This window comes from Balaenoptera ricei, chromosome 14, assembly GCF_028023285.1.
Source record: "Balaenoptera ricei isolate mBalRic1 chromosome 14, mBalRic1.hap2, whole genome shotgun sequence".
NCBI classification, from domain to species: domain Eukaryota; kingdom Metazoa; phylum Chordata; class Mammalia; order Artiodactyla; family Balaenopteridae; genus Balaenoptera; species Balaenoptera ricei.
Genome location: NC_082652.1, coordinates 77652097 through 77665428, shown reverse-complemented (window position 1 = coordinate 77665428; position 13332 = coordinate 77652097). Strand labels below are relative to the sequence as shown.

The 13332-nt window shown below is 40.8% G+C and overlaps 1 protein-coding gene across 11 annotated transcripts in view; it reads right to left on the bottom strand.

Moving 5' to 3' along the window:
- The window catches only part of NEDD4L (NEDD4 like E3 ubiquitin protein ligase), a 167574-nt gene that overhangs the window by 59473 nt on the left and 94769 nt on the right, over window positions 1-13332 (bottom strand). For 4 of the 11 annotated variants that reach the window (XM_059895526.1, XM_059895524.1, XM_059895525.1 and 1 more), the window contains exons 6-8: window positions 10870-11002; window positions 9535-9711; window positions 7232-7306 (exon numbers count right to left, since the gene is read on the bottom strand). In XM_059895526.1, coding sequence (XP_059751509.1) covers window positions 7232-7306; window positions 9535-9711; window positions 10870-11002 — 385 coding nt within the window. Of the gene's footprint in view, window positions 1-432; window positions 565-5541; window positions 5602-7231; window positions 7307-9534; window positions 9712-10869; window positions 11003-13332 lie in introns of all 11 variants that reach the window. The other 7 variants (XM_059895529.1, XM_059895520.1, XM_059895518.1 and 4 more) reach the window with 4 other exon arrangements.

Genomic DNA, 13332 nt, shown 5'->3' with positions numbered 1-13332 from the left:
GACTGCGGTGTGGACCCAACAACACGGCCAGCGGTGATGAGAGGTCTGGCCTGTTTAAAGCACGGAGGAAATGCCTGCGCATAATAATGGGGGGAAGGACGGGGGAAGCACACTCCGAGGAAATAAAAACGAATCACCGGCCGGCATAAAAACCAGCCTCAGAAAAAACAGGGGGTTCGGAGGGACGCTACCCATTGCAATAAGCAGGCTCTTATCACATCACGTTTTTAAAACGGACCATCTTGGGAGAGACTGAGTCAGGGACCAAATTCTTCCTTAGGCAAATATTATGTTTAAAAGTAATGCATGTGCGAGAAAACTTTTCTTAAACATGGGTTCTTCGGAACAACACATCAACATCAGGGACATGGGGTTCGCGTACGTTTCGGCTTCTACTGCCTGTGACTATAAGCTGTGTGGCGATCTGCATACCTGCATGATAGGTCGAGTCCAAGTTGTGGTTCGATTGTTATGATTGACATAGTATGTGCGTCCCTTAGCATCTTTTCTCTCTTCCCAGCCTGAAGGTAGGCCCGGCGTGGTATGTACATAGGCCACTGATGGCTGTTTATGTAAGAAATCATTATTATTTAATATCTTGCATTTTTCTGATCAACTTAATAAAGTAATACATACCCAGAATTATTTGTGCTAGACAAAGTGAGTTAATTCTAATGGTACCGAAAACATGAGTGCCTGGAAAACAGCAACAGGTTTCCAATAGCTTTAAACCTACTGTGAAATGAACTCCTACACAAGCCATAGGGTCAAAAATCTTCCAAAACTCAGTTCCAGGCCATGCAGCCTTCAACATAAAGGGTTGACATAAAGGGTTGCTGCCAACGTGATCATAAGGAAAGAGAATAATGTGACAATTCATTTGAGTTACTGCATTTTACTGTCAAACCACGTAGAGCCTAAAAGGTATTTCAAATTGTTAAATGTTACCGACTCTGAGAGGGATGCCCTGAATATTTTTTCCTCAATCTAGCTGTCACAGGGATGTTCTCCTAGCTTATTCCTAAATTCTTCACCAGCTTAGGGCCCTTACACTATGTAGCTTTTGGCACGTGGGGCGGGGGACACACACACAGAGTCTGTTCTCTATGAGCCCTGCTTTCACACTAGTGACTGACCAGATCATCGCAACTACCCCAGCCCGGAATGCCACCTGGCAATCTGAGGCCAAAATTCCGAAGAAGCGTGATAACTGAGGCTGTATTTCCCGCCGTCCTCCCATATGGAGTTTGTCTCCTTAAAGGGTGAATGGAGCACAGGTAGCTTCTGGGCTTAGAGATATGTGCAGTACAGAGTGACTATGGTTGGATAGTTCAAAGCAGATCGCAAAAGGCTTCCTGCGACACTTTTGCTTGTAAGAAGCAGTCTGAGAAATGCAGGCGGGGTGGAGAGCTGCTGGAAAGCAGGGTGTCTCAAAGACTCACGGAGGCAAGGGGATGTTTGTTTGAGGCCAGTGCCGTCCAGGACGTCCTGGACGTCTGGGTGCTGCGCATGAGATCTATAGCTGGGAAAGGGCTGCTACTCTAAGGAAGGGGGTAGGAACAAGAAGCCAACCATGACTACCAAGGCTCTTGGGAGAGCGTAAAAGAAACAAGAGGCCAAGCATCAGGAATAATCTCTTACGTGAGGTTACAAAAGGAAACCACTTCTTTTAGGGTACCATCTTCACTAATTAGGATCTTCTGAAACTCCAGACATTTTACCAGGTGCAGTTTTCTTGATTAGGCTGAAGATGTCAATCTCTTAGCCCAATCTCTCCTTGTGCTCATCCCATCTTTCGTGTTCTCTACCAACAATGTACCTTGGCAAAGAGGGTCCCCCAGTCCACTGCAAGACCTTGAACTGAAAAGCAAGATCAGGGATGCAGCCATGTAATTTGGGGACTGCAGGCAACGAGGCTTAATATCCTACTTCATGAGCTCAAACAGCACATTCCAGAGAAAAACAGACCGGGAAGCAGCTGCCTTAATGGTTATTTCTAAAACACATTTACCCAGCAGGGCAAGTGTACTTATCTGAAAGACAACTTTCTGCTAAAACTGAAGCAACTATTTCCTTGACATTATTCCAGATAAAGTCCCCAAGGCCCCATAATGGCAATTCCAAGACTCTGAGTATGGAGAGTCCTGGATCTAGGTGTGGGGATACAACAAGAGTGGAAGAAACATCAACATGCAGACCTGATCCTTCCATGAGTATTAAAGACAGATGAATCTGTGTACAGCTGAAAGCTCTTTCCACCTTCCTCCTCTCGCTGTGACACCAACACAAAGGAGATATTTCCAGGCTACTTTTTATCTGGGCACTACAGCAATGGATTCTGCTGACCTAATGGACTCTGTAACCTAAGTTCGTGGTTGATTAGTATTTTTGGCCAAGTACATGCTATCAAGCCTTGACATACTGTTTGTTTATATGAGGACCAAAAATGTTTCGGCTGAATGGAATACTAAATACTAAATGCTGCTTTTTGGCTTCCCCGTTGAATTATTTTTTGCGGAGAGGCAATTAGATGTGCCCTCAGAAAACTCCATTTTGGAAACCTTAAGGATAGTTTTACAATTATAGTATCCCTGGAAAGGATATTTACGAGGAGGCTAATAAACTAACATAACTGGTTTGTGTCATGGATAATCTCAGGACTGAGTTAGAGCAGAGTATTGGAGCAACCAGGTTACGTTCATAGATCCACAGTTAACAGGACTAATCAGTTTATGGAAAACTAGGAGTGTTGTAGAGAACACTGAATTTGATTAAAATGTTCCTTCTACCTTCTATTGAGAATTGAATTGGCAACCTACGATCTAGTTCCATTTACGCAAGATGGTGTTATTAAAATGGTTCTTTATAGGGTTCTTTCCAAATGACCATGAAGAACAACCTGTGTTGAGGATTCCATCTGCGACTCAAAACACCACCTCCCACAGCTGGGGAGGGGGTGGGGCTCGGCTTCTACGAGCAGACCATGGCAGGGGCGCAGCCCTGGAGCCCACGTCAGCCTTCTCCTGCGGTGTGCGTGGAGTGCGCGTGCCGCTGCACACGTGCATTCCTCACCACCTCAAGAACATGTGAATTAATCAGGAGACAAGTTAGAAAACGGCCAGTCAGCTTAATTTAACACTTCACAGCTTTTCATCTGAATTCTACCGCCGTGTTTCACAAAGCCAAGGAGCCATTTAACTGCAGCTTCATGGTGGCTCCATTTATTTCCTTAAAATGAAGAACTCAATTACACTGGAGCTGTAAAAGTTTCAAAATGCTTTTAAAGATGATAAACGTTTGGCGCTATCACAGATTCTCCAAGAATCACTCAAACCCTGCCACACTCTTACCTCAGTGTATCATTAGGGTATATATAGCAAAACCCCCAAACTGTGCTATGCCTCTCGTTCTCTCTCACAGAGAGGGTTCATGCTTAGCCAGCTGGAAAGTGACACCAGTGCGTATTTATTTGTCATATGTCAAAGGGTTATGGCTCCGCAGATGAGAATCAGGGCTTGTTCATTATACTATAGAAATAAAAGCACTACCATGGAAAGAGAGCAACACCAGGATGGTTAATAAAGCCACATGGCGAGCAGTGCCCAGGGGGTGGAGGCTGAATGTTCATCGATGTGGGAAAATTACATAAACTGCGGTGCATTCACATCACTGACTACTATGTAATAATTAGTATGTCCCGAAAAAATGACCACAAGTGAATTAATATCAAGTTGATAACTAATACGTATATGAGATCCCACTTGTGTGTGTGTGTATGTGTGTGTGTATGTGTGCACGCATGTATACACGTGTACGTTTATGAGAGCACAGAGGAAGGAGTGGGATGGGGAGTCCCAGGGTAGCTCCAGGATGACACAGCACACTTCAGTGTTGCGGCTGACAGGGAGAAGGTGTAAAAGAGGGGGAAACACATGGTAGGAGATGGAATTGGAAAAGCAAAAGTAAAGGCTATTCGTCACGAGGGATGGTGAGGTTGCAAAAGAAATAGACGTGATAATTTCTAATGCAGCCATAAGGTAAGTTTGCTTATTCCAGGTGAAAGATTACCAGGTATGTAGAAAGCATGAGAGTAGATAAAACATTTAGGAAATATTACTACCCAGTCTTTGAAAATAGAAAACAAAACCAAATTCCTATTTTTAATTCATTGCTGGGGGAGGGGGAGAGCACAGGCAAGAAGAAAAGCACAGTGGCAGGGCCACGGGGAGCTCATTCACATGCATCACTTCATCCTGCCAGGTGATTCTGACCATGGAACCCAGGACGATCATAATTCAGTTTACCCTGTCATTTAATGTCATCAGCCACCGCAACACTGCAACACAACAGGTTCCAAGGCCAACAAAATGCAAAAATGATAGTAGATGCTCATCAGCCCCGCACTCTTATTAAAAGCATTTCATGAAGTGATCCTGTCTGCCTCGCAGCTCTACTCCCATGGAAATTACTAGCGCACAATAGGAAATATACTAGTTTATTTGAACTTTCTTGAATTCTACTGGAGGCTGAGCCTCGCCCACCCAACACATGCCCTTCACTGCAGCTCAATACCTTAAACTGGGCTGATTTTTGCTGACTGCCACTTCTATTTTCCAGTGTACAATGCTGAGCAGTAAATTCTAACAATATAACCAAATTGTTCCTTTAAATCAACATCCTGCAGAAAATCAGCGATCGTATATGTATTTAAAGGTGTTCTCGAGTAATAAGCAGTTACAACAAACATACAAAGTTAAAACAGTAAGGACAATTCTTCAAATAGCTACAGCAGCTCCAAGCATAAACTATAAACTAGCCTGTCTTTAGGGAACAAGGAGAAAACAGGCAACTAAAGTACACAGTCATGCAAGTTACCCACAAACATGAATAGTAGAAATTACTTAAAATAATGAGTAATAAGAATAACAGATACTTGGCTTAAAAACACCATTTTTCTAGATCTTTTCAATTTCTTAATTATACTCTTTCTTCTCTCCTCCTAAATTATATGAACACTTGTTCATACCTGTGAACCTGTGATTAGGGGCCCCTGGTAGCAGAGAAAGGTCACTGGTTCATGCTTGTGATACAAAAAATCTAACCCAGCCTTTGAAACGTGGTACAGGAAATGTATAACTGAAAATTCACATGTATAATTGCATGCAATTCCTGTGGCTTCCTTGATTCTCCTCCAACCAAAATATTTTACCCAAGTCTTCTAAACACATGGGAAAAACTTATCAGGAGTACAAACACTAAAAGGCAGAAATAGACTCTAAATGTTCAGATTAAAATGCACTTTAAACAAAGCTTGACAGTATTTCTCATAAAAGTATACGGGACTAAAAATCAATTCGTTTTACCCAGTACCTTCAAACAACGTGAAAGTGAGAGGTTTAAAATAGGAAGCATGCAGGTCTGTGGCACATAAGAAGCTGCTCTTATCAAAAAAAGAAGAAAAAAGTATATATTCACCATTACCCAAAATATTAAAACCAACCCACAGTTTTGCCATTAATGTCTGAACGAGGGTATCATTACCGTTGGTGCCTCACCACCCGTGACAGTTGATGAACGTGCTCTCCCAGCTGGGGCACTGGGCTGTTAAATGATAATTTACATCAGTGAAATGCATTTCGGGAGACCACCCATTGCTTATTGAATCAGGAATCAGTGCTGGTGCAGCCAGTAAGGCAGGTGACATGAATCAAAATCTCTGCAATCCACCCGGTCCAAATAAAGTTGAGCAACCACTGATGACCAGAAGGGAAAGAGGAACACGATCACCCTACCATCCAGAGAAGGCTCAGGTTGCAGCTCTGATCTGGGTGAACGATGAACTGACAACCTCAACGACGTGAGATGTCTTATGAAAAAAAAAATGGAAAGCACCACTATTGTGCCCCCACTGTTAAATAATTAGCAGATTCTTAAATCTGTCAAACTCAGAAATTCAAGTAAGAGGCCACTGGTGATCAGTGAGTTCACAGCTTCACAGAGCACAAGGAAAGAGGGAAGAATCATCAGTTTTCAGGGAAGTGAGCTCTTTTGGCCAATAAAACTGACACTGATTTTTGAAAAGGAGAGAAAGCACCATTAATTCATCAAGGAAGATCACAGAATCATCTGAAGAGTATCCCATTAGTCCATCACAGCTGATTGTTCTGTTTTGGGGGAGGCCTGTACTGCATCCCAGAAAGGATGCTCTTGTCAAGCTTCTGACCTACCAGCCCTTTCCATGTATGCCACAACTGCATCTATTATGTTGATTACTCAGTTGACTAATGTACTCATCAATTCATTCTGTAAACATAAAAGACTTAAAGCCTAGGCAAAAAAAGTCCTTCGAAGTTGAGCAAAAATGTACACAATAGGGAAGACACCATGATTGCAAAAACTGTTAAGTGCAATCTTTCTTTCCCTTCAATTTTATATGCAATAAACAATGATCATTTCATTGCAAACAATTTCACATGCAATAAACAAGTGCTAACAGTGATCAAGGATTTGTCGTAATAAAAAAATTGGTCAAGGTCAAACATCAAGTTAAGCATGCTGAAACCACATAATATTTTCTCCTCCAAAACAAGAAACAAATTTACATAAAATTTACTCTTAATGTGTTTATTAAACATCTCCCAAAGCAGTTCTGGTCTGCTTTCCAATCAGAATATTCATTTTTATTTATGTCCTATATTATTAAATACCCTTTACACTTCTGTATTTCCTGCTAGTTATGAAAATTGTGGGAAAGTGGGAACAAATTACAGCCAACTCTTGAGTCAGTAGAGCTGCCTTTAAAGAGATGGTACAGAGGCTTTGCGGGTTAAGAGTTTAGGCCATTAGTAATGGAAAGAACTTCTTGCTGCCCACCTAGAAGAGTTCTTCCTGTGTTCTTGAGATACAGGTCACTCAAACACAGCTTTAGGGACCAAATGAAGTTTTTAAAAAAGGAATTGTTAATGTTTAGGCCAAGTAAGCACATCAGAATTGGTATTAATTTGGATGGAAAAGCAAAACAATGGAGTCTTTAGCATTTCAGAGACTTTGGTGACAATAACAACTCTTTGTATTGGAAATTCACTCTCCTTGGGCAATTTGCTAGGAAATTTTAATGTCTTATGTATATGGTAAATGGATTTGCACAGGAAAAACTCTTCCTCAGTAGCCCAGATGATTTTAAATGAAAGCGCAAAGAGCCAGCTGATGGCTGGAAATGAGCATGGGTTACCGGTGGTAGATGGGCCTGCTCTGCGACCGCGTCGGTGACACTGCAGGACCTCAGCCTCGAGGAAGGCTCTCTCTGCTGAAGGGCAGGAAAGGACACGGAGCATCAGGAACACATATTCTGAGAAACGAGTTTCACTGGTTTAAAAATATATATCACTCAAGCCTATTCACTGCTCTTTAATATTAGAAGGTAATTAAATGAAACACCATCTTTTCGGGGTAATGAGAGTAATCTTTTAAGGAGTCAAGTATCTTCCACTGTCATTTTCAAGTGTCTTAAGCAGATGGGATAGAAATAACGTTAAAAATAAGAGGCCAAAACAGGAAAGGGGACTCCACAGATAACATTCGAGTGCTGCTTTAATAATGGAAAAAAGAAGCTAGAAGTCCTGTATTCTGCTTTGAGACGCAACCTCTGGGTAAATTCTAGTGGAACACGAATAGAGGAAGAGATACTGACATACAGTTTTTAAACATTTATTGACTATTGTGACCAATGACAAAGAATCAGTTGGATTCTATTTCCAGTGGAACTCAAATATAATCTTCGGCTACTTCTGAACGGTTAGGTATTTATATGTTCAGCTTCTGAATGGAGTTCAGAAGTTGTACAGAACAGGAATGAAGGAAAATAGGTGCGGTTAATCTAAAAAAAAAATCTAGAGTGTAATGTATAATATGTTCCTCTCACTTGTTTGTATTAATCTATATGGTTAAAAAAAAAAGACCACAGATCAGCAGCAGGTCACACACACACAAGGCAGGGGTCTAATTAGCAACAGGTTTGTACATGGGACAAGTCTGTAGCATTTCCTCACTTTTAATATTTTGCAATCAGGAAAATGGGGTAAGGTCAAAGACAGAGTCTGCGGCAGTAAATGGGAAGCTTTTCAAGTCTTTTCACAACGTTTAGCATGAAGGATTCATCCTTTAGTAAAAGTTCATGCTGTTGTCCTTGAATACAGAGTGACCTTGACAAGCAAAACTGGAGAAGAACCCCCTACTCCCCTACTCCTCTCTTTCCTAGTCACTGTTATTTAATAGTTGAACCAGACTCAACATGAACTTAAAATAATTCTGACACTTGCACTTGGATCTTAAAGACATTTTATGAACCTAGAATAATTAATGCAGAAGCTCCCTATAAAAATAATAAGAGATGATAGCTTAATATCAGTGCTGCCTGAAATGATGGCTTTTCACTTGGTAGACTAAAGGTATACCACTGCTATGCTTCTGGCAGTACTTACTTCCTTTTATAAAGTTTTAAATATATGGCTTCCTTGCTTATGTTGTTTCCATAGCAACAGTTTTATCAATTCAAATATCCCATATATGCAAACTCTTTTTTTTCCTGCCTCTTTAGTACTAAATTTTCATCTCAGTGATACTTCTCTTTCTGAAGGACATTCATAGAATTTTAATACAAAAGCACATTAGCTGAGTAATCAGTGCAACTCATGACACGGGCCAATGGTGTCTTTTAAAACAAAAACACATAACTGAAGGAGTAACAATTTTGTGAGTACTTACTGGCTTTTACATTTTATGCAGTCCTCCTATTCATTTACATTTGATATGGCTGTAATGATGACTATTTTTCTAGGATGCCATTTTCAGCAGAGGGACTACCATCATTTACTACAGGACATCTGTAGGTTCAATTTCTCGAGAGACACTGAGACTGCATTGCTTCTCAATTTTATGCATGAGCAGGAATTTTCTGTGGGCTTTTTCTGCAAAGCTTTGTGTTGTCAAACACAGGTCTTCATGGCTGATTCTGTTGCTTCTCATTGGGGCTCAGTCCCACCTGAAGCATCTACAATGAATTTCCCTGATGGTTAAGAACCCAAGTTCAAATGCTACCCTGGTGACAGTGTCACAATTTCACAACCTTTCTCAAGGATTGGTACTCTGGGACTTGGGAGATGTCTTCTATCTCCTGTTCTAACCTTGTCTTGGATGGGTCACTTAAAATCACGTCTTCATCTGTGAAACGAGAATGGTAAAGCACACAGAGTATGACGTAAGAGGATTAACCCGGAGACCCAATGTCTCCCAGGTCCCAGTGCGAACACCACCTTTATGACAAAGGTACTCTTTATGAACCTTTGGCTGGGAAAAGAAATTCTACAAGGTTAAAGCTGATAAAACACAAGTCATAGATTTGAGTTTTTTTGTGAATCAAGAAAGATTTTCACCTGCTTGGGCTAATTTTGGTATAGTCCTGCTTCTCCTAGGGAAGGAGGAACTTTGGAAAATGTCAGAGTTATCTGGGAGCTAGAAGACAAGACTATTACTTACGATCAAAGAACCAAACTGCTCCCCATTGGAGTCCGGAGTGATCTGAAGCCGTCTGTTCAGTTCCTCAGACAGCTCCTGGGGGCTGGTCCGAGACACAGGCGAGGCTGGTGGCGGAGGCAGCACCAGGCTGAGGGAGTCTCCACTGATGCTCACTTCTTCCGAAATGGTCTCCCAAGGCTACCAAGGAACAAGACGCCGCGGTAACTGCTAGGACGAGGGACCCTCTCATTCCCCGCCCCAGTAATAACCCTTATGATAACTGTAATTCACATTGAATGAGCACTCAGGAGGCACACAGTCTTCTCAGGATCCATAAGGAAATAAAGACTACTACCCTGATTAACAGATGAGGACACTGAAGCAGAGGGAATAACTTGCTCAAGGTAACAACAGAGCTAGGAAGTGGTGGGGTCAGGACTTGAGCCAAGGAAGCCTGGTCCCAGGGGCTGTGCTCTCAGCCCCTTTGTAATAGCGCCTCTCTGAGCAGTGCTTTGCTTCTAGCACTTGATACTACCTGCATGGGTTAAAAAAATATTCTCAGGAGTTTGTTTATGATTTTCATGAATTTTCTTTTACTCTAACCGCTGAGGATTCACAATGAAAACAGCAGACATGCTATAAGCTGTAAGTAAGCCCTGGTATAAAGTAACTTTTAGTGAATTTATTACGGCATCATTCATGTTGCTTTTCTAATTTTGATCACTGGAACATTTTGTGAATGATCTTCCTAACGCAATGTTTAAAAAGAATGGATTTCTAATAAGTAAACAGAGTTGTTAAGGCAGCATGGAAGTCATGGTTTGCTGCCTTGCTAATTTGCTGTTCAATTTATATACATTCTTCCCCAGTAATTTACCATGAGCATTTAAGGGTAAACTTATGAACATTTCTGTTCACCCAAATTTCTATTTTCTTGGTAACAAATCTCTTTCACTATGTCAAAACTACTCAGTAAAAACTTGTATTTGGTACCCAAACAAGTTACAGGGCTACTTCAACTGCGCAAAGACGATGACCATGTCGCCCTTTAACAAGAGATGGTTAGACTCTGGGGAAAAATAAAGGATCAAGTGAAAACATCTTAAGATTTCCATGCTAAAAATAATGTCATTCCCTTTTGTAGTAATGTAAACTATGTGCACTCATCAAAGATGGCTTTTGTAAGCACTTTCTAAGTTAATAAATAATCCCAATGGTCATCAATCAGCTACGAGACCATGAATCCTTCCTTTTTACACAGATTTACCGACACAAGAAATTACGACACAGGATCAACCTGGAGAATACGGAAAGCAGGAGCTCCAGGGAGTGTGCCGGCAGAGCGGGAAGTCCTACCTCAGGGCCGTCTCCGCCCTCGCTGGGCTCCAGCTCCAGATCCTCGCTGATGTGTCTGCGCGAGCGGAAGCGCCGGTGCGCTGCCTCCTGGTTGATCTGCCGGATGTTGCTGTCGGACTCGGAGGACACATCCCTGGGAGCGCGGGGGGAGGGTGGGAGTCAGGAGAACCGGTGCTGACACCTGGCCCCTCAACACCAACCAACACCCACCAAGGGCCTGACGCCTAATACAGCATCAGTGCTCTCACGCCCAACACTGACAATCAGCTGGCCGTTCAGCAGGGGAATCTGCCACCATCTCTCGGCTAAAGCATTCTCCTAGGTCCCTTTCATTGAAATACAGTCTTTAAATGCATCTGTCCCAATATTTTTGGGTATCCTTCAGGCACATACTGCAGCATGTACTTTAGCGTTTAAGAAAGAAGAGAAATCAAAGTCCTCCATCCATCTGCCCCAGTGACAAGTGAGGCCTCTTGAAGGAGAGGTGACAGGTGAGCTCACACTCGTGGCCAGTCCGTGGTGACCCCTCTCTAGGAGTCCAGCAATGACAAGGCCGTAACCTTTGGTCACCAACAATTAACCAATGAGCACAAATAGTATAAACTCAAGGCTGGGCTCTGGAGGGAAATGCTCCTGACGCAATGTTAACTTTTTCGGCCTCTGAGGATCTCATTTTGACAGAATCTCAGAAGCATGACACTGCATTTCTCTCCATTAAACTCCTTTTTAAAATTCACAAACATCAGGCAATAACCTCCCAAATCAACTGGGATTTGAGGAATGCTGCAACTTTATAGTCTTTTTTTTGGGGGGGGTGGGGGGGCGTCATGTAACTCTCTTAATTCAGGATGTGAAAAGCATTGAGTCAATCTTGAAAACTTCTGCACTAAATTACAGGCAATTCTCCTTTGGGAGAAATACTACTTGGAGGCTTTTAGAGTAGAAGTTTAAATGTCAAAATGTTTTTCAGAGAAAACCTTTACAGACTCTTTCAATAAGACACCATATTCAGTTAAAAAATGACGTTGCAAATTAATATTTGAAAACATTATTCAGACTAAATGAAATCCAGTATTAATCAAGGACCCTCATTATAGACTCTTCCTAAAACATAGGTTTTAAAACATTCTAAATGAATCTCAAGCTAACTTATACTATTTTCCTATATTCCCCCCAAAGAACGTGCTAGGCCCCTGTAACAGTGAATAGTCTGCAGTAAGCAGCACTGTTTGTAAATAAACAGGTGACTCTTTAATGCCAGTTTCCAAGAGAGTCTGAATATTTTCACCAAAAATCTTTACATTTTTTAGCTTTACTGGTAAAGGGACAGTATGAAGGTTACCTTTCTTTAATCCACATTAAAATAAAAACTCTTGATATTAAGATCTGAATGAAGTTTTACTGCCCAATATACAAATTTTTAAAACCTAACAGAAATATACATTTTGCATATTTTATAGTTGTATTAAACTATAACTGGACTAAAAATAGTACATTAAGCAGGACTCCTCAGAAAAAAAATCGCATAAGGCCATAGAGAAACTAATTAAAATCAAGGGACACACAAGTATACTAACACAATTTCTGAAACCACTAAAACAGAATGATAAAAAATAACACTCTCTTGGATATGTTAGAAAATATAATATTGTCTTTGTGATTTTATACTGCTGCCATGATTTTTATAGGACATTCAATTCAATTTCACTTTATAATGACTGGCCTTACTTAAAAATATTGTATGTATAAAAGTTTCATCAAAATTTTAAATCTTCACTTGAAATGCCAGGTGTCACTTAGTCAATATCAAATGTGTGTTCCGGGTTATAACACACACTTGAATTGTTACAGGGATTTCGGAGAGGTTGAAAAGAATAAGGCTTTAATATTGCTATGTTTGCATTTTCTATCTCTCAGAAGTATATAAAAATTCCATTATTCTGGAAGGACTTATTTTAAAAGGGGCATTTAAAATCAATTATGCTAATCCTCCTTATCCAACATGCTTGAATAATTAGTAACCAGTGTGAACCAGAAACAACTAAATAGCATAAAGAAGAAAGATGTCTCTGATTCTGAAATTCCAACCCTGGGCTTTTTTATGGTCTTTAGTGATAAAATGAAAATGTTCATACAAGGGAGGCCTTTTGCCCTTAATTAAGCAATTGAACGAGAGGGCTGTTGAAACTGACAGGAAGTTTAAATGGTCACTAATGGGAAGATGAACATTTAAAAATATGTCTGAGCTGGCAAATTAAAACAGAAACATGATTTTATTGGGGGCAGGGAAAGAATTTAAGAAGTGGCTATTTCAATTTTCTTCAGTCATTAATTTCACATATATAGTCTTCATTTGACTTTTATGGGAAATATACAAATTAATAAAGAGAAGGAAAACCATAAATTTATCAAATTCAGTGCCAATTAAGATCAGCGCATCTGATCATTTACATTCATATACAT